The 18,083-nt window shown below is 39.2% G+C and overlaps 1 protein-coding gene across 6 annotated transcripts in view; it reads right to left on the bottom strand.

Moving 5' to 3' along the window:
• The window catches only part of NBEAL1 (neurobeachin like 1), a 126,781-nt gene extending 113,369 nt beyond the window's left edge, over positions 1 to 13,412 (bottom strand). For 2 of the 6 annotated variants that reach the window (XM_073306474.1, XM_073306479.1), the window contains exons 1-2: positions 13,231 to 13,410; positions 11,850 to 12,444 (exon numbers count right to left, since the gene is read on the bottom strand). In XM_073306474.1, the coding sequence (XP_073162575.1) occupies positions 11,850 to 11,900 (51 nt within the window). In that variant the 5' untranslated portion in view covers positions 11,901 to 12,444; positions 13,231 to 13,410. The other 4 variants (XM_073306480.1, XM_073306478.1, XM_073306475.1 and 1 more) reach the window with 4 other exon arrangements.
• Between the last annotated feature and the right edge of the window lie 4,671 nt (positions 13,413 to 18,083).

The following is an 18,083-nucleotide window of genomic DNA, read 5'->3' as shown; positions in this document are numbered from 1 at the left end:
GTTTACTAGGGTTGAGCCACTTGGGACAAGATCTTTGGCTCAAGTACAATTGAGCCAAATGTTTGAGCCACTTGGGACAAGATCTTTGGCTCAAGTACAATTAATTCAATACAATCACATGGTTAGCCATCCCCCGTCTGCTACAGACAAGAAAACAAGTATTGCCCTCCACTGGTTCAGCCCCCCCACAATATAGTGTCTCACATCTGAAAGTTACCCAAAGGCTCTGCTAACAGCAACAGTGGTAGATGCCATGGAATAAGACTAATCTTTCATTCCATACTTAAACTTTGCTGACATCATCTTGCAAGCAGAAATCTGGAGTTGGCCTAGATCTATAATTCAGGCAACCATTATAAATAAATTTAATGCTGCTATGTGGAGATGCACCACACTCTCCTGACAAAAAACTATGCGGTGGTATACTATAGCATCACAAGGAGAAACAATACAAATCACTGTGTACAAACCAATGTCCTTGTACTAGTTTTCTCAACGAATGTAGGCATGCTTTAACTCTGAAATGAAATCGAAAGAAGGGAATTTGATTTGCACTGTGGAGGTGGGGGAATGGAGGAGCTGTAACTTGGTCAGACTTCACTATTTTATTTATTACTATTCTTACTACTGTTCAATTGATGAGACTACAAAGTAGGTCAACCTTCTACAAAAATAAGAGTTTTAGCAAAGTTTTTTGTGATTAATATTATTTATTTATTTTTATAAGAAAAAAAAACTCAGCTCTTTGTATCTTTGGCATTCAAATCCACAAGTCTATGGCCTAAAACAACTAATTGACCACCAAGAAAACTATCTCACATCGTTTGCAGGATAGGTTTCAAAAATTCCTCCATGTCATTTAATATATATCTCCATATCTGTTAGGAGTTTCAAGACATCTACAGTGTTATTTTAAGGCTCAGAATTCCAAGAGGTTAAATTAGAAAGTGGAAGTTAAATAATTATCTATCTACCTAAGTTTTTAGCAAGACAATTATAAAATGTTTCACTTGTTGTGGAAGCAAAAGTGGGTTCAAAAACATGCTAAGCTCTTTACACAATGATCAAGAAATGAACCACAAATACTTAGGACCCCTAATTCTAGGCTTTTGAGCTCAATGGGTTTGCACAGGGATAAAGAAGATTAGAATTTGGCCAGTAGCATTTACAGCTACTATGGCAACATTATTCACTCATCTTGAAAAAAAATGCAAGTCAGCTAAAGCAAAAGATATCTCAGATAATCTGGAAAGGAAAATGTTTCCCTGTTCTTGCCTTTCAAATATTTTTATTCCCCACCAAAATAGCATACATTAAACCTCCATTTTATAACACAGTCTCCTAATGGAGTAATAATATTCACAGCTAGCTATAGTTTAAAAAGAAATGTTGCCAGAACATACAGTATAGTGATTCTTACAGGGCACTTTAGAAGTCAATTGTGTATTTTACCACAGCAATCATTCCATTACTTCAGAAATCAGCTTCAAAATAAAGCAGGTTAGCCAGCGTGTTAGACTGCCTTATATAAAGTTACATTCTGTGAGCAAATACTTCTGTACAAATAGTAAATGTATTCTATTATACTAGATTTGCAGGGAAATTCTAGGTCTAGCAAGGCAGTCTTTAAACTCAGTAAATAATGCAATAGGAAAGTAAGCTTTCAATGATGAAATCTTAGGGTATGTCTACACTACGAAATTAGGTCGAATTTATAGAAGTCTTTTTTTAGAAATCGGTTTTTTATATTCGAGTGTGTGTGTCCCCACAGAAAATGCTCTAAGTGCATTAACTCGGCGGAGCGCTTCCACAGTACCAAGGCTAGAGTCGACTTCCGGAGCGTTGCACTGTGGGTAGCTATCCCACAGTTCCCGCAGTCTCCGCTGCCCATTGGAATTCTGGGTTGAGATCCCAATGCCTGATGGGGCTAAAACATTGTCGCAGGTGGTTCTGGGTACATAGTGTCAGGCCCCCGTTCCCTCCCTCCCTCCGTGAAAGCAAGGGCAGACAATCGTTGCGCGCCTTTTTTCCTGAGTTACCTGTGCAGACGCCATACCATGGCAAGCATGGAGCCCGCTCAGCTCACTGTCACCGTATGTCTCCTGGGTGCTGGCAAACACGGTACTGCATTGCTACACAGTAGCAGCAACCCATTGCCTTGTGGCAGCAGACGATGCAATAGGACTGGTAGCAGTCATCGTCATGTCCGAGGTGCTCCTGGTCGCCTGTGTGAAGTCGATCAGGAGCGCCTGGACAGACATGGGCACAGGGACTAAATTTGGAGCGACTTGATCAAGTCATTCTCTTTAGTCCTGCACTCAGTCCTATTGAACCATCTTATGGTGAGCAGGCAGGTGATACGGATTGCTAGCAGTCCTATTGCAACATCTTCTGCCGGGCAGGCAAGAGGGGAGGATGGCTAGCAGTCCTATTGTACCATCTTCTGCCGAGCAGCCATGAGATGTGGATGGCATGCAGTCCTTCTGCACCGTCTGCTGCCAGCCAAAGATGTAAAAGATACATGGAATGTATCAAAACAAGAAATAGACCAGATCTGTTTTGTACTCATTTGCAAACCCGCCCCCCGTCTAGGGGACTCATTCCTCTAGGTCACACTGCAGTCACTCACAGAGAAGGTGCAGCGAAGTAAATCTAGCCATGTATCAATCAGAGGCCAGACTAACCTCCTTGTTCCAATAAGAACAATAATTTAGGTGCACCATTTCTTATTGGAACCCTCCGTGAAGTCCTGCCTGAAATACTCCTTGATGTAAAGCCACCCCCTTTGTTGATTTTAGCTCCCTGTAAGCCAACCCTGTAAGCCCTGTCGTCAGTCGCCCCTTCCTGCGTCAGAGCAAAGGCAAACAATCTGCATCTGAGTTGAGAGTGCTGTCCAGAGCAGTCACAATGGAGCACTCTGGGATAGCTCCCGGAGGCCAATACCGTCAAATTGTGTCCACAGTACCCCAAATTCGACCCAGCAAGGCCGATTTAAGCGCTAATCCACTTGTCAGGGGTGGAGTAAGGAAATCGATTTTAAGAGCCCTTTAAGTCGAAATAAAGGGCTTCATCGTGTGGACAGGTGCAGGTTTACATCGATTTAAAGCTGCTAAATTCAACCTAAAGTCCTAGGGTAGACCAGGGCTTATAAACACAAATCCAAAACAAAGGACAAAGTAGCTAGAATTATCAGGTTATGCTCTCTTGAAGGACACGACAACTTTCAGAAGCAACAATATGAAAAACCAAATGCAATCCAGTGTTAACATTTGAATTAAGTTGAATACCAACAGGAAAATGAAATTTTTGCATTAGGAATAGGGTTTTTTTTAAATGGTGAAGGAAGTAGCATCAAGTTACTTTTGATTTATTTTGTTAAATTGACTAGGTGTAAAAATTTTAAAAGGACCTAAGTGACACAGAACCCTAAGTCTCATTTTCAAGGCTCCTAAATCTCACTGAAAGTCAGTGGGGATTGAGGGACTTAGGCTCAAGTCACCTCTGAAAAATTTACCCTGGTTTCAAATTGGCAATGTCCCTTGAAAACTCTTCCAGGTTTTCATTTATTCATAAATCAATTGCTTTTAGGTTTAACTATACTTAGATTTCCGTGATCACCTCATGAAACTTGCAAGAAAAACAAAGAAGAGGTTTCACTGTGCTTCCATCAAACTTCAAGATGGAATTAGAAGAACAAAGTTTGGTACAATTTTTATAGTTATATACAGGAAGTACCGAGTGCTATAAACAAAAGCTAGATCTGCCTGGGGCTACTTTCAGTGTTAACATTCCATGCTCTAAAGGCAAAAATCCCCAGCATGGCAATTCAGAATGCATGTCAGACTTGTCTGACAAGACACTTGTTTGAAGTCGTTAAATTTAGCTTGCAGTCACAAAACACTAAGCCTGGGTGAAGTTAAACAGTATGTGCATCTTCTTCCAGGTTTCAGAGTAGCAGCCGTGTTAGTCTGTATCCACAAAAAGAAAAGGAGGACTTGTGGCACCTTAGAGACGAACCAATTTATTTGAGCATCTTTTTTCAGTCATTCAAGTCTTCCAAAGTTGACTTCAGTTTGCACAGCCAAGAAGCTCTTCCCTGTATTTCATTCCTGGTGACCTTACCACAAAAGCAGAGCAGCAACTATTTTCCCCTGAGTTATTTTTAAATTATTAAAACAATTCAGACAACACTAACAAAAATTAATAGAAATAGAGCATTAAATATGAAACTGCGCTTAATTCACCTCCTACAACGAATAGCTTTCATTCTAATTGAACTTGTCTATCTAAAGAAGAACTTTATGATAAGTCTTTAAAACGGTTTTGGGTATTTTCTTTTATCATGGGATCTGTTTTTGTGGGGAGGGGTGGAGGGGTTAAGGAAAAAAATTTAAAAAGACAAAAAAACTGTCTCATTGTAAGACCCTTCTGTGGCCTTCATTTTGACATGTGTTAGAGGGCACAAACTTATTTTAAAACCTTTTCAAAACTTTCCATTCTTCATCTCAGCTGAAATATAAAAATATTACAATGGCTTCCACATGCTACAGTATTACAAGTAATATCTGTCCAAGTTTGAAAGGAACAGCAGCTAAAGGTGGCTATTAATATCAGCTGAAGGAGAAAAACAAAACAAAACACCAAACCACCCTGACAGTCTAAGCCCAGATCTTGAACTAGGTCTGTTTTGACTTGCATGTCAAGACACTTGGGTTTAATATTTAGTGACCTGTATTTTTAAAAAATTCATACAAACATTCTGGTCCACTTTTAGAATTAATTTTTTTTATTAACATGGAATTTCAACAAAACGTAAGACAACTTACAGTCTCAATAAAGCAAGTAAAAAGAAATACCACTACAAAGAATACCACTTAAAAACATTTTAGCTGAAACTTTCCAACAAAGTTCAGCCTGAGGCAGGCACCTAACTGAAAAGTTTCAGCCCAAATAGTTAAAGTTTGGCAAAGTTATAATCAACTGAAAGCTGGGACTTTTAATTAGAAGCACTGGGCAAGCTTAACTATCGGTGGTGCTACCAACACCGCCTATGCGTCTGCACCTACAGTAACCAGATGTGTTAAGTGTTGTACTATAAAACAGCTATTTTTGGAGTTGTGGTCACTGGAAAAAGTTTAGGCTAGGCTTGTATTCTTGTCCACATAAAGTTTCAATTACTCTTTCACAGAAGCCAGGATCTCTCTTTAATCTTTGATTGATGCTTCTGGACAAAATAATTCTTTTATTATTTCTTTTTATTCCTCGTCTCATCCTATATTCTTCCCACCAACTTTCACTCAAATTTATAGCTTTTTCTTATGGGGATGACAAATATCATGTGTCCTATATTGTGATAATTCTAAAAGGAGACTCAGACTACGAATCCTTAATCTTCTCTTTGGATTCTATAGATGTTTCTGACCTTATTGCCAACGTGTGTGACTATCTGCCCGCCCCCTTTTCAATTTTTTTTCCCCAGTAACATCTGCCTTTCATTTCCCATTGCTAGTTTTAAAATGTTTTATGGGATACTTCCACACGCTCTTGAGCATTTTCTTGTGAACATTATTTTAAAATAAAACTCCATTGGAGTCTCATTGCAATCAACCTCATCCATTGTTTGTTTCTGTCCAAAATTTTTGAACATGTCCTCAAAAATATTTTGTTCTTTTTTTCAACCTTATAATTTAAATCCTAAATAGTCTGGCTTTAAGGGTGGTTAGCTACCTGAAATTACATTATTTACCTTTTCGTAGCGAATTGACTTATTATCTGCCTTAATTTTATTAGCTCTTACTGGTGTACAAGAAGAATAGTGTTAACTATGTGATGTTTATTTATCACCCGCTCATACATATGTCAGGAGTCTACATTGCAGTGACTTTGTTCATATCTCTTCAATTGTTCTTTGTGTAAAGTTTTCAAAAAAGTACATAAAATCAATAGGATTTAGGCTCATAAATCACATAGGAGTTATTGAAAATCTCTTTTAGACAGAGGGTGGGAATAATACATTATTATATGTTCATATTGCAATAACACTAAGAGGTCTCAACCCATACTGAGATGCTAAAATTGAATATTGTTTGTATGAGGATGGAAATCAGGTTTAAACTTCCTTCCCCACACTTTTGCATGTTTGCTACTGTATTTTTTTTTAAAAGGTTGACTAAAGTTTTATTGGTTGGATCTTTTAGGCAGCTTTTCATTTTTGTCATTAGTAGGTGTTTGTTTCATTTTGTTTTACAAAGGGATAACTTCTTCCCCTTGTGTCCTGTTTCTTGCAACAGGAACAGCTTGCTACCTAAAGTGGCTGTTCGTCTTTCTGAAATTCATAACCATTTTAACAATGCCTACTGACAAAATTTTAGTTCACCCATAAAGCAACACTGTAAATTAATAGACTGTTGGCTAGCATTCCTTACAATATCTTTTTTTTTTGTTCCATACAAAATTAATTGGGCTATTTAATTTGTCATTCTTGTTATTTGAGTCAGTCTTGTATTACTCTAAGCAACTGCACCAGCAAGGTTTTATGTGGAGGACCAAGTTTAATATTTTACAGTACAAGAGTTTAATCATACATTAACCCAATCTTTACGCAGTTATATCCCAGTTGCTCTGATATTCTTGAGCTTTTGCACATTTGACCCCAGTTTCATGGTATGTGATGCCTTAAGATTCAGTGATTATTCTTCTAGTTTCTTCAACATTTGATTCTAAATCATTTTCAAGTTTAAATTTTTTTTGTCCTTTGAGTTGGATATTCCTTATTAACTTGTAAAGAACAATATTTATCAATTAATAAGGCCATACCAAATCTGTGACCATCTAGGAATTTCACAGTGTTGTCATTATACTGCACAGTAAGAACACTTGGAATTTAATATTAACAATGGGGACAGACTTTCAAAAGCAAAGGTTTCTGCCACCTGACCAAAGAAAAATTCCCATTAACTTTGTCCCAATGTTGGGACTACTGTGACCTAATTAAATGGTTCAGATTCATATAGTAGAGGGCAGGGGCACAAAACACATATTAGCCTGCTCGTTACAATACAATCATTTTATATTCATTCAAACAGCTACATGAATGATTATTTGTTTAAATCTCTTTAAGAAGTGAACTGTGACACTTTGTCATATGTTTCTAGAATTCAAGAACGACTTCTCTAAATGTCTGTGAAGTACTAATTTTGTTTTAATGTTTCATTAGTAACACTGTAGCTAGGAGAAGAACAAGGTAAGTTTCACCCACTCATGGTCACAGATAACTTCAAAAGAAAGAGTATTCACAAGTCGCTCTCTCTCAGCCTGACAAAGAGCCTATCCAGTAGAGATAGAAAAATGTTTTTATACACGGCACTGGTGAGACCTCATCTGCAATACTGTGTGCATTTCTGGTTACTAATGTTTAAGATATAATCAAACTGGAACAGGTGCAGAGAATGACTACTAGCATGATCAGAGGAACTGAGAACCTACCTTACAAGAGAAGCCAAGCTTCTTCAGTCTCAACCAAATGAAGGCTATCAGGAGATATAATTGCTGTCTATAAATACATCAGAGGGATAAACACCAAGGAGGGAGAGGAATTGTTTAAATTAAGGGCCACTATTGGCACAAGAACAAACAGATATAAACTGGCCATCAAACAAGTTTAGTCTTGAAATTAGATGAAAGGTGTCTAACCATCAGCGAAGTGAACTTCTGGAACAGCCTCCCAAGAGGACAGTGAGGACAAAAAATCTAACAGTTCATAAGACTGAGCTTGTTAAGTTTATGGAAGGGATGGTATGATGAGATTGCTTACAATGGCATATGGTCTATCTGCGACTCCGATGAAGTGAGCTGTAGCTCACAAAAGCTTATGCTCAAATAAATTTGTTAGTCTCTAAGGTACCACAAGTACTCCTTTTCTTTTTGCGAATATAGACTAACAGAGCTGCTACTCTGAAACCTGTTATTAGCAAATATCTCCAACGGTTGGAGATGGGACACTAGTGGGGGAGGACTCAATTACTACAGAAAATTTTTTCCCAGGTGTCCAGCTGGTGGATCTTGGCCACATGCTCAGGGTTATCTCATCACCATATTTGAAATTGGGAAGGAATTTTCCCCCAGGTAAGACTGGCAGAGACCCTGGTGCATTTTCTCTCTCTGCAGCACAGGTCACAGGTCACTTGCTGTTTGAACTAGAGTAAGTGGTGGATTCTCAGTAGCTTGAAGTCTTTAAATCAAGATTTAAGGACTTAAGTAATTCAGCCAGAGGTTAAGCATATTAGAGAAGTGAATGGGTAAGGTTCTGTGGCCTGCAATGTGCAGGAGGTCAAACCAGATAATCATGATGGTCCTTTCTGGCCTTAAAGTCTATGATATATCACCTCTAATTAAATGAATTGTGAGAAAGCTGATTTTTTTTAAAAATAGTTCATTTATACTTCTGTTGCTTTAAATAAATCAAAATCCTCCAAGAATATAGGTAGAGGCAAGAAAGTCTAGTCTAATATACAACTATTTTAAGTAATTAAATATTTAGTTTTTGTTACTTTATACACAGACTGTATGTAGAATGCTTATTTATTTGACATCAAATTATTGCTCTTTTATGTAGTATTTTGCGACATAAATCACGTTGTCAAATCAGCAATTACGCAACAAGGAAGACCCATGCAAATTAAAGTGAGGCTGATATGCGGGGGGAGCGTGTTTCACAAGGTTTAAAGTTAAATGTCAAAAAAGGTTATATTCTGGTTAAATTGCATACCTCTTACCACAACAATATAATTTTGCAAGAGCCAAGTTTGTTTTAGAAACGGAACTACAATATCATTGGTCTGAACGAATCAATTTCAATTACGTGGTTCAACCTGGCCTCACAATACGAAAGGCTGGTCTGATCACAAATCCATTTATTCCGTTTACAAACACACCATATTTTATACAGACACATACATATAAGACTTTACACAAAAATTTATCATTGTTTTATATAAAGAAGGGTTTATAAGTTTAACGGTCGGAATTAGTTATCTGAGAGTTAGGTACACTAACTCTCACTTTTGCATTGGGACATTTCATATGGAGGTCAGTTACAGTACATTCCATTGTCTTTTGGTACAGATTGCTGAGACAGTAGATTGTTTTAAAATGTCCAGTGGCAGATGGTGACTTCTGAAAGTAAGCAGGCAAAAGTGGCATGAAAAGTTTTGCTCAGAATCAATTTACAGAAACAGACAGAAGTCATATTATATTTGCCCCCAAATAAGATAGGCAACAACTACATTATCTTCCCTAAGGAACCTTCACTGAAAATATCCATGAAAGAAGCAGAAGACATGTTGGGTTACTTCCTCAGCTCAAGGTCAAGTTCATTTTAATTTCCCATAATAATGAGGATAAGAGACAAGAAGAGTGCCAATGGATGAAGACAGCTTGTTTACAAATGTGGCATCTAACCTGGACTCATTCTACAAAGATTTAGCTATAGCACTGGGCACAGAGGGTTGTTTAAATGAATTATTTAGTCCTTGAGAAAACTGCCAGACTGACAGCTCTGAATACTCAAGTCCTCTATTTTTCCATAAGCAGATGAAATAGTCAAATTAATTGAATTTATCATAGACATTACTCTGAGGTCTGAAGAGCATTTAATTGGGAGACAACCCCATAAGAATGAAGTACTAGAAGCAAGTACTGCATATAAAAGAGAGTTAGCACATTAACCTCTCAGCATTTGAGGATCCATACCTAAACAGTGGGAGCAGAGGTGTGATAACTAGATTATGTAGAGAACTGTTGTACTGGTGCCCCATGGGCACTTAGGGCCATATTTTCTTATCCAAATCCACTCCTTTGTTCCATGCAGACTGTGCAAAAGGGACAGAAATTTGCCAGGTCTCCTTTGCTGGGGATTCCTCCAATACAGAGAAAAAGAACGCTTTTAAATAATGGTGTTTTAGCTTTTTTTTTTTTTTTTTTTTTAAGACTAACTCACCATTTATTAAAACAGTCATCAGTCCACACCTTTCTGTCCAGGCCCGAGGCTTAAACACCAGTAAAATTTTAGATCTACAATTCCCTTTACACACACTATAACAATAATAGAAAAAACATGTTACAGCACAGACATCGCTAACCAAGACAGAGGGAACACGGTATACTAGCATTGTTATTGTAATGCAGATGGACTCTATGAAAATAAAGCAGAAATCTAGTGCTCACAAGCATCAGGTTTTTTTTAAATGACTGTTTATGCACAACCTATTTTTTTTTTTAAATAAAGGAAAAGCCCAAGAGGTCAGCAGTCTCACCTGTCACTGTTACCGGCAGATCAGAATTTTAGGATGGCCTTAAGATTCTCAATATGCAGGGTCTTTATAGGTTGAAATAATACAAAGGTAGCACTCAGTCTCTTGGAAAAGTATGTACCCAATATCTGTCACTCATGCTTGTATTGCCGACCTTGAAGTCTGTGATGCCTGTGGCCATCTACACTGCTATTTTTACCCTTGCTAGTGCAGATATGTCTGCCCGAGCTAAAGTCACACCTCAAGATCGTGGTGTAGACATATCCCTAATAGCTGGCTGACAGACGACAATGTTGCCTTCAAGTCAGTGACTGACCTACCAGGCTAAAGATTAAGGGAAAATGTGAGTCTATACAAGGGAAAAGACAATGCAAGAAAGCTCAGAATAAACACAGTGAAACCTCCTTGGGCAGAACTATATTACTTAATTAATTGGGGAAAGGCTTCTCTACTGGTTACAGAATGCCGGAGCACTGGGCTGCATGGCTGTGACCATATTTTGCCACCCTACATTCTTTATCCTACTTGTCTATAACACGGCAAAAGGATTTTTAAGGTGACCCTCTCCGTTTTTAAAGCCCTTAAATGTAGTCAGATCACATCCCATTAAAATCTTTGCCATGAGCTTTGTCCTGTGCTCTGGCATGACCAACTTTGTAGGAGCTTCACCACTGAAATTTAGCTTGATTACCTACCAATCCTATAGGCAGTGGTGCAGCCTGTGCACCCTCTCCATTCCTCACCACTTCATAGACAATGTTAATGTTTTCAGATGTTTCCCATTTAAAATTACTCTGTGCGCCTGTGTGGAAACTTCTGATTTGCAGAAATGATGTGCACTCCCAGCTGCCACTGAAGTCAACAAGATCTGTGCTTTGAACATACGAAGCACTACATAATGTTCAGTATAATGGGGATAACACTACTATCACTTCACTTCACAAGGATGCTTTGAAAATAAATTAATTAATTAATGTTTGTGAAGCACTTAGATACTGTAGTGATGAGCACCACTGGCTTTTCTATCTTCAGATCAAGGTTTCAAGAAGTAAATGAGGCCTAGGGCCACATGTTGAACAATGAGAAGAAAACAAAATATTGCACAGCTGCTAATTAAGTAGGAACCATCCATTCCGTGCACAGAATGAAACAACTCCTGTGGGAGAAATACTATGTGATCATAGGATAAAGACTATAATATTGAATATACAGAATTGTGCCAAATTAAGGTTGCACAGATAAAAGTTAAGATTGCCGGAACTAAAATTGAGTGCTAGACTTTGCAACCTTAATAATGTTCTTTTAATGCAGGGTTTGTTTGGGTTAGGTTTTGTGTAGTATATATTAAACAGAAAAAGAAAAGAAAATTTAAAGTCACAAATAATTTTATCTTAATTTTTGGTGAGTTATATAATTGTTTTGGAATCCACATAGAGCTATTAAATAAACATTCATGGGACAACAAAGCAAACTAATACCTCCTGCTATTGAGGTGTGCAAAGAAAGTTTCTAAAAAAAGAAAAATGAGAAAATAGTTACCTTGTTACAATAAAGCATCCAAAGTTCATACAGCCTTTCTCTGGATGCCATTCCTTCACTTCCTCTTCTCTCCTTTTCCAACAATTTGTGTTCAAGATCCTACCATGCTCACTTTATATTCCAAATTGTTCCTCCCATGTGTTTTTGCTTTTGTATCAGAATTCTGCCATAACCCAGGTGGAAACAATGTCAAGGATGAAAACAAATGGGTCTCCGTGTACCTCCTGCGTAAAAGATGCTGCACAATTCAACCCGTCAAAGGCAACTGTCAAGTAGCTCCTCTTCATCAATGGCACTTCAGTATTAACCTCTGAGAGTCAAAATAAACCTTTCAAGCTTATGTTGTGGGAAATAAATCCATATTTAAACAACCCTGGAGACCTCAAGAACTAGGTAGAGACAATCTCTATTTCTCTTATCAGTAACATTATCTCTAACAAGGAACCACTTGGTTTACAGCCTTCATGATCTTGTGTTTTGCAGCTGAGTTAAACAGGAAAAAAACAGGATAAAGCTACACAGCAGAGAGTACAATAGTCTTGGAGGTGTAGAGACAAAAAAAAAAAGCCGAACAATATTAATGTGGATAATTGACCTGCAGAAAAGAAATAAATAAATTATGAAACAAAAAACCAAACACAAATCGTATATGCTGTGCATCTTATTTCTAGACTCCAAGTTATTATAATCCTCCCATCATCCTAAAAGTTAAATTAAACTTCTATATTAAGTTTACAAATTAATAATAATAGTTTGTTGCCTGTTTATGTTGTTTTTTTTCCTCTATTCCCTGAGAATACACAGGCAACCAGAAGGCAGAACATCAGTAAGTTAAAACCCTCCCTCCCTCCCTATGCCCAAAGTCAGGCTCTCTCGTGAAAGACGCAAATTAAGAAGGAAACCTGCAGCTCCCAGGTCTAAGGGCCAAAACACAGCACTGCTTCCTAGTGTAGCCACACACAGCCCAAGAGTTTCCCCCTCCAACCGCAGCTGCAAAGGTAAGAACAGACTTCAGAGAACTACAAATTAATAAGAGCAGATAAAGGACAAGCTGGCAGAGACCTTGCCACAAACACCAATCTCTGCTTCCTCCCCCTCTGGCAGTTCCCACCCGTGCCACCATCCCCGCTCTCTGTCAGGCTCCCTCCCGTCCTCCTTCCCCGTCGCTCTCCCCCTCCCCATGTCTGGTGACCCCCTGCTCTGAATGCCTCTAGCCCCACTCCCCGCACCGTGTCCCCGGGGCAGCGATCTCTGGGGGCGAGGGACCGACTCCCTCCGACACTCGCCTCCTCTTTCCATCCGCCCCTCCGGCCTGTCAGCCCCCCCGGCTCTCACGTCTAGGCTCCGCCGGGCCCTTCTCCTCCCCACCCCGGTAGCTTACCCCGGGCGCAGGGGGCGGCCAGCCTGGGAGCGGCTCCTCTCAGCGCGCAGCCGCTAAAGCCGCTGCCCGACACAGCTCGGCTGGGCGCAGGGAGGAGGCTGGGCCCGGCCTCACCGCCCCGCCCACATTCCAGCGCAGCCGGCTCCCGCCCCGCCGGGCTCGTGGGGGCGCAGGCGGGAGGAGACGCCGCCGCCATCTTGACTCCTGGCAGGAATGTGCTCCGCGGGCGGGCAGGGCGTCAGGGCGGTCTCCCAGAGGGAAGGGCCTGTCCCAGGGAGCCATCCCATCGAGGCAGCCAGCACGCTGGCCCTTAGCCTGGGTGTTCCCCGGCAGCACATAGCGAACACGCCGCAGGCACAGCGGGGCGGGAGAGGGGCTAAGGGGGCGGGCCGGAGCCACCGGGGTTTCTTTCCGAGCGGGCGTGCCAGTCGAAAAGCAGACACCTGGCAACCCTATGAAGAGTCATAGATATTAAGGTCCGAAGGGACCATTATGATCATCCAGTCCGACCTCCTGCACAACGCAGGCCACAGAATCTCACCCACCCACTCCTGCGATAAACCTCTCACCTGTGTCTGAGCTATTGAATCATAGAATCATAGAATATCAGGGTTGGAAGGGACCCCTGAAGGTCATCTAGTCCAACCCCCTGCTCGAAGCAGGACCAATTCCCAGTTGAAGTCCTCAAATTGTGGTTTAAAGACTTAAAGGAGCAGAGAATCCTCCAGCAAGCGACCCGTGCCCCATGTTACAGAGGAAGCGAAAAACCTCCAGGGCCTCTGCCAAGCTGCCGTGGAGGAAAATTCCTTCCCGACCCCAAATATGGCCCCAAATATACCCAGGAAAGAATTTTTTGTAGTAACTCAGATCCCACCCCATCTAACATCCCATCACAGGCCATTGGGCCTATTTACCATGAATAGTTAAAGATCAATTAATTACCAAAATCATGTTTCGTAGTGGGAGCGATCAGAAATGCCGGTTTCTAGAGCTTTCGGGCTGGTAAAGTGCTGGCTTATGGATAACAGCGCTTTGACTGTACAATACTTAGCTATATGGAGGAAAAGATACCAACGGTAGCAAGTGTTTTATACATCATCTGAAATAAAGTGGTTAATTTATGACATGAAACAAGTACTGTATGCACTACGTTGAGCTCTCCATGAACAGGACCATAAAATATTGGCGATGCAGAGAATCCAAATAATCTTTTTAATCACATATACACATCAATACCAGAAAAATCCTGCTCTCAGACTGTATACAGGTCCAGGATTCCAGACTATGGACTACAACAGTAATAAAAAACATAAGTGCCCATGTCAAGCAGTCTCTCCGAAGATTGGTTTGGGGCACATTGGCCATTATCAATTAAATATTCTTACCCCTTTTCTACTTTTAGTCTTATTTGAAATTTTTCCTTTATATATGAAACACCAGTAATCTCCTATCATCTGCAGGTCATATAATCTGTTGCCCTTTGAAAGTAGCTTAGTCTGCATTTAGAATGGGTTTTGGTTCTTCCAATAGTTCTTTTTTAGCCCATAAGACTTTCACCTACTTCCTTTTGCTCTTTCTCATGCCTGTTCTCAAAATATCGGTCTTGTGGTATCAACCATGTTAAAGCAAAACTACCAAAAGTTTCAAAAAGGAAATAAGACTTTTCTTTACAGTCTTTGCTCTAATCCAACTATTGTTTCGAGAGTTTATTTGATAATGCCATGGTTTACATTGTTATATATTACAGCAAAAGCCCCTGTGACATACTCTCCTTTAAAACACAGAAATAACCAAGTTGTTATTTTAGTACATTGTAATTTGTTTAATTATCCTGTCACTACATGGTATTCCCATTTACCAATTAACAGTCAGGTCCCAATCCAGGAAACAATGGATATGCTCAGGTGCATAAAGTTAAGCAGATACATAAATGTTTGCAGGATGGGAACCTTCGTGTTTAAATAAAGGCTATTTGTATCAAATATTTGCACTTCAAAATAAAACTTTGCCAAATAAAGGTTATATTACAGTGAGACTCCACAGGCTACCTTACCTTTTGTATTTCTTTTCCCTTTATTTACATTTTATGATTTTGTTTCATTATTACAGATTTGTCATTTAATTAATTTTTTGCATGTTAATTTTTATTGGCAGAAGTAATAAAAGTAAAACAATTTTTATAATTTTTAAAGTAACAAATAGGTTTTATATATGTTTTATAAAAGTAACTTAACTGGTTTGCAAATATTACAAGAGCTAGATAGTTTAACACATTCAACAGCATTATGGGATCAAATCACTCATTTCAGAATGAATGGGACGACTTACTTTATATCCCTGTCATAAGAAAACTGACAGCTTATTTGTAGGTTTCAGAGTAACAGCCGTGTTAGTCTGTATTCGCAAAAAGAAAGTACTCCTTTTCTTTTAGCTTATTTGTAATATCTATCAGTATACATCTAATTTTTTTCCCTTCCAATTTGTTTGCACTGCTACTCTCCCCACACAAAACTCAAGGACAAAGGGTTGCAGAGTTCACCCAGCAAAAATTTCAATTAATTTTCCACATAAAAACACTGTGATACTTAAGGCATTCCTCAGAAATAATTTATTTCAGTTCACTGGGACATGTTAGACTATTTTTGTGTTTGGATTTTTTTGTCTGGAGTACATGCCATGTTACTTTATTTTTTTTCATTATGTTTCCACGTTTACTATGTTTACTTCTTTTCTTTCACATATATACCTCAGTTCTGTTACGACATGATGCAGGGTTTTTCAAAAACCTTTAAATATGGATCACATTTTAATACAGACATCTTCTGAACCACCTCTCATTTCTGACTCTGTGGAACACCTTCCTTCCAATTTATGATCAAAACACCTCTGTAGCAACTAAAGCAATTGCTTACATAGAAAGGTAATATTGGGGGGATATTTAAATTTATTTTAAGGTCTTTTAGTGTAGTCCGCAACACAGGCAGCTGCTGTTCATGAACCTCTGTCAGGATCTGATCCTGCATTAATTGAAGTCAATGGCAAAACTCTCTGACTTTATTAGGAGAGGGTCAGGACTTTAGAGAGTATATTGCAGCCACCTATGGATTGTATATCTATTTAAAATCCAATAAAAATATTTAATCAGAAAATAAACTATGGAAAACGTATATATCAAATTGTCTGCAGTTCTGCTACCAAATTCATCATCTAGTATTCTCTAGTCAAAAATATGATAAACTTGTTTATAATATTACTGAGTTTATGACTCATTCACACTGCAGATCTCAATGATTAACTAAAAAGAAAAGGAGTATTTGTGGCACCTTAGAGACTAAGCTTGATTAACTGTTTAACATAAAACAAGCAAGATAAGATAGAGCCAACAGCTAAACTGAATGTTACAAAGTCTTTAATCACAAATCTATTGAGTTGGTGGTGCTTCATAGAATACATAGTTTTAAGAAAGTCTATTTCTTTAACATATCCAAGTGTATTTTTCCTTTTACTCTATTTTAAGAACATTCACATGAAAACAAGATCTTTGCTTCTCACAGAATGGTTGGAATGGTTTTGTGCAAACTTGTTTAAAATGAGTGGTACCAAGAAATGACTAATTTTGATCTTTTAAAAAAAATATAATTTAGGATTTTTGAAGTCCCCATAGGCTCTACCCCCCACTGAGATTTGCTATTTCTCTCATCAGCAGAGGGTGGCAGAAGCTGCCTGAGGCTTGCACAAACGGTTTAGAAAGAACTGCTACTAATATCAGTGAGGAAGGGGACATTTGCTCAACCTCACACACACACACACACACACCCTTTAAAAAACTGGTAGCCTAAGAACTAAGCAGCAGCCCCCGCAAAATTAAGGCAGCTGGCTGAGCAGGAGAGAGAAGAGGATGGATGAAGACATATCCCATCCAAGCAGTCTGAAGAAGGGGTTGGGAAAGAACTTCTCTACTCCAAATCACATACAAGGGCAGCTGGGCAATGCTGGGGAGCTCAGTCAGCTGTTAGTGCTGAGCTCCCACTTCCTCCTGTTGCTACTTATAGAGCATGCCCTAGCCCTCCTAGAAGCCCTTTCATCTGCTATGATGAGGGAGAGGAAAAAGTGTAGGGCCTGTATAACTCCCTTCCACCTCCTCCCCTCAGGACTTGTTCTCTTGCACCTGCTGGATGTGGGGGTGGGGACTCCTTCCCGCACCAATACTGTATTGTTTACATAGCTGTTGTTTGCCAGACAGCTGCACCCTCGGGCACTTTCTGCTGCCTGATTCCTGATGATGGTATAACAATAAGCTCTCAGCAGGGTATAGAGCATGGCGAAGGGAGGAAATATAGGGGCCAAAGACCCACTAATATATATACACATTTCTTTAAAAACTGGTTATTCATTCAATTTGCCACTCAAACAAAAGTGGTATAAGCAGTTGGAGTCAATCTTTAAGGGTTTTGATGCCTCATTAACTGTACTAATTCCCATCCTGGACTCATAATCCATTGTGACATGATTGGTTGTGTGTAAATGATTATGATGTTGCAAACAAAGGATTAGGCTTTCAAGCTGTGAATAATCAGCAAGAACAAATAAATCCAAAAGAAACCAATATCTGGTGTTTTCCTACTGACAGTTTCATAACAACAAGGAAAGAAATGTTTTAAAATATTTGCAGAGAGACTTTTCAACAGCTTTTCAAGAACTGATTTTTTTTTTTTGCATGAAATGGGTTGCTTCAGTCTTGAGTAAACATTAGTGTTCATATTGGCATCACTTGAACATACAAAAGAATTACCATACCAGATCAGACCAGACCAGTGGTCCATCTACCAGCAAGCTGTCTTTGATAGTTGCCA

The sequence above is a fragment of the Lepidochelys kempii genome, chromosome 11 (assembly GCF_965140265.1).
Source record: "Lepidochelys kempii isolate rLepKem1 chromosome 11, rLepKem1.hap2, whole genome shotgun sequence".
NCBI lineage: Eukaryota > Metazoa > Chordata > Testudines > Cheloniidae > Lepidochelys > Lepidochelys kempii.
The sequence above is the reverse complement of the archived record's forward strand: the minus strand, read 5'-3'. Positions and strand labels throughout refer to the sequence as shown.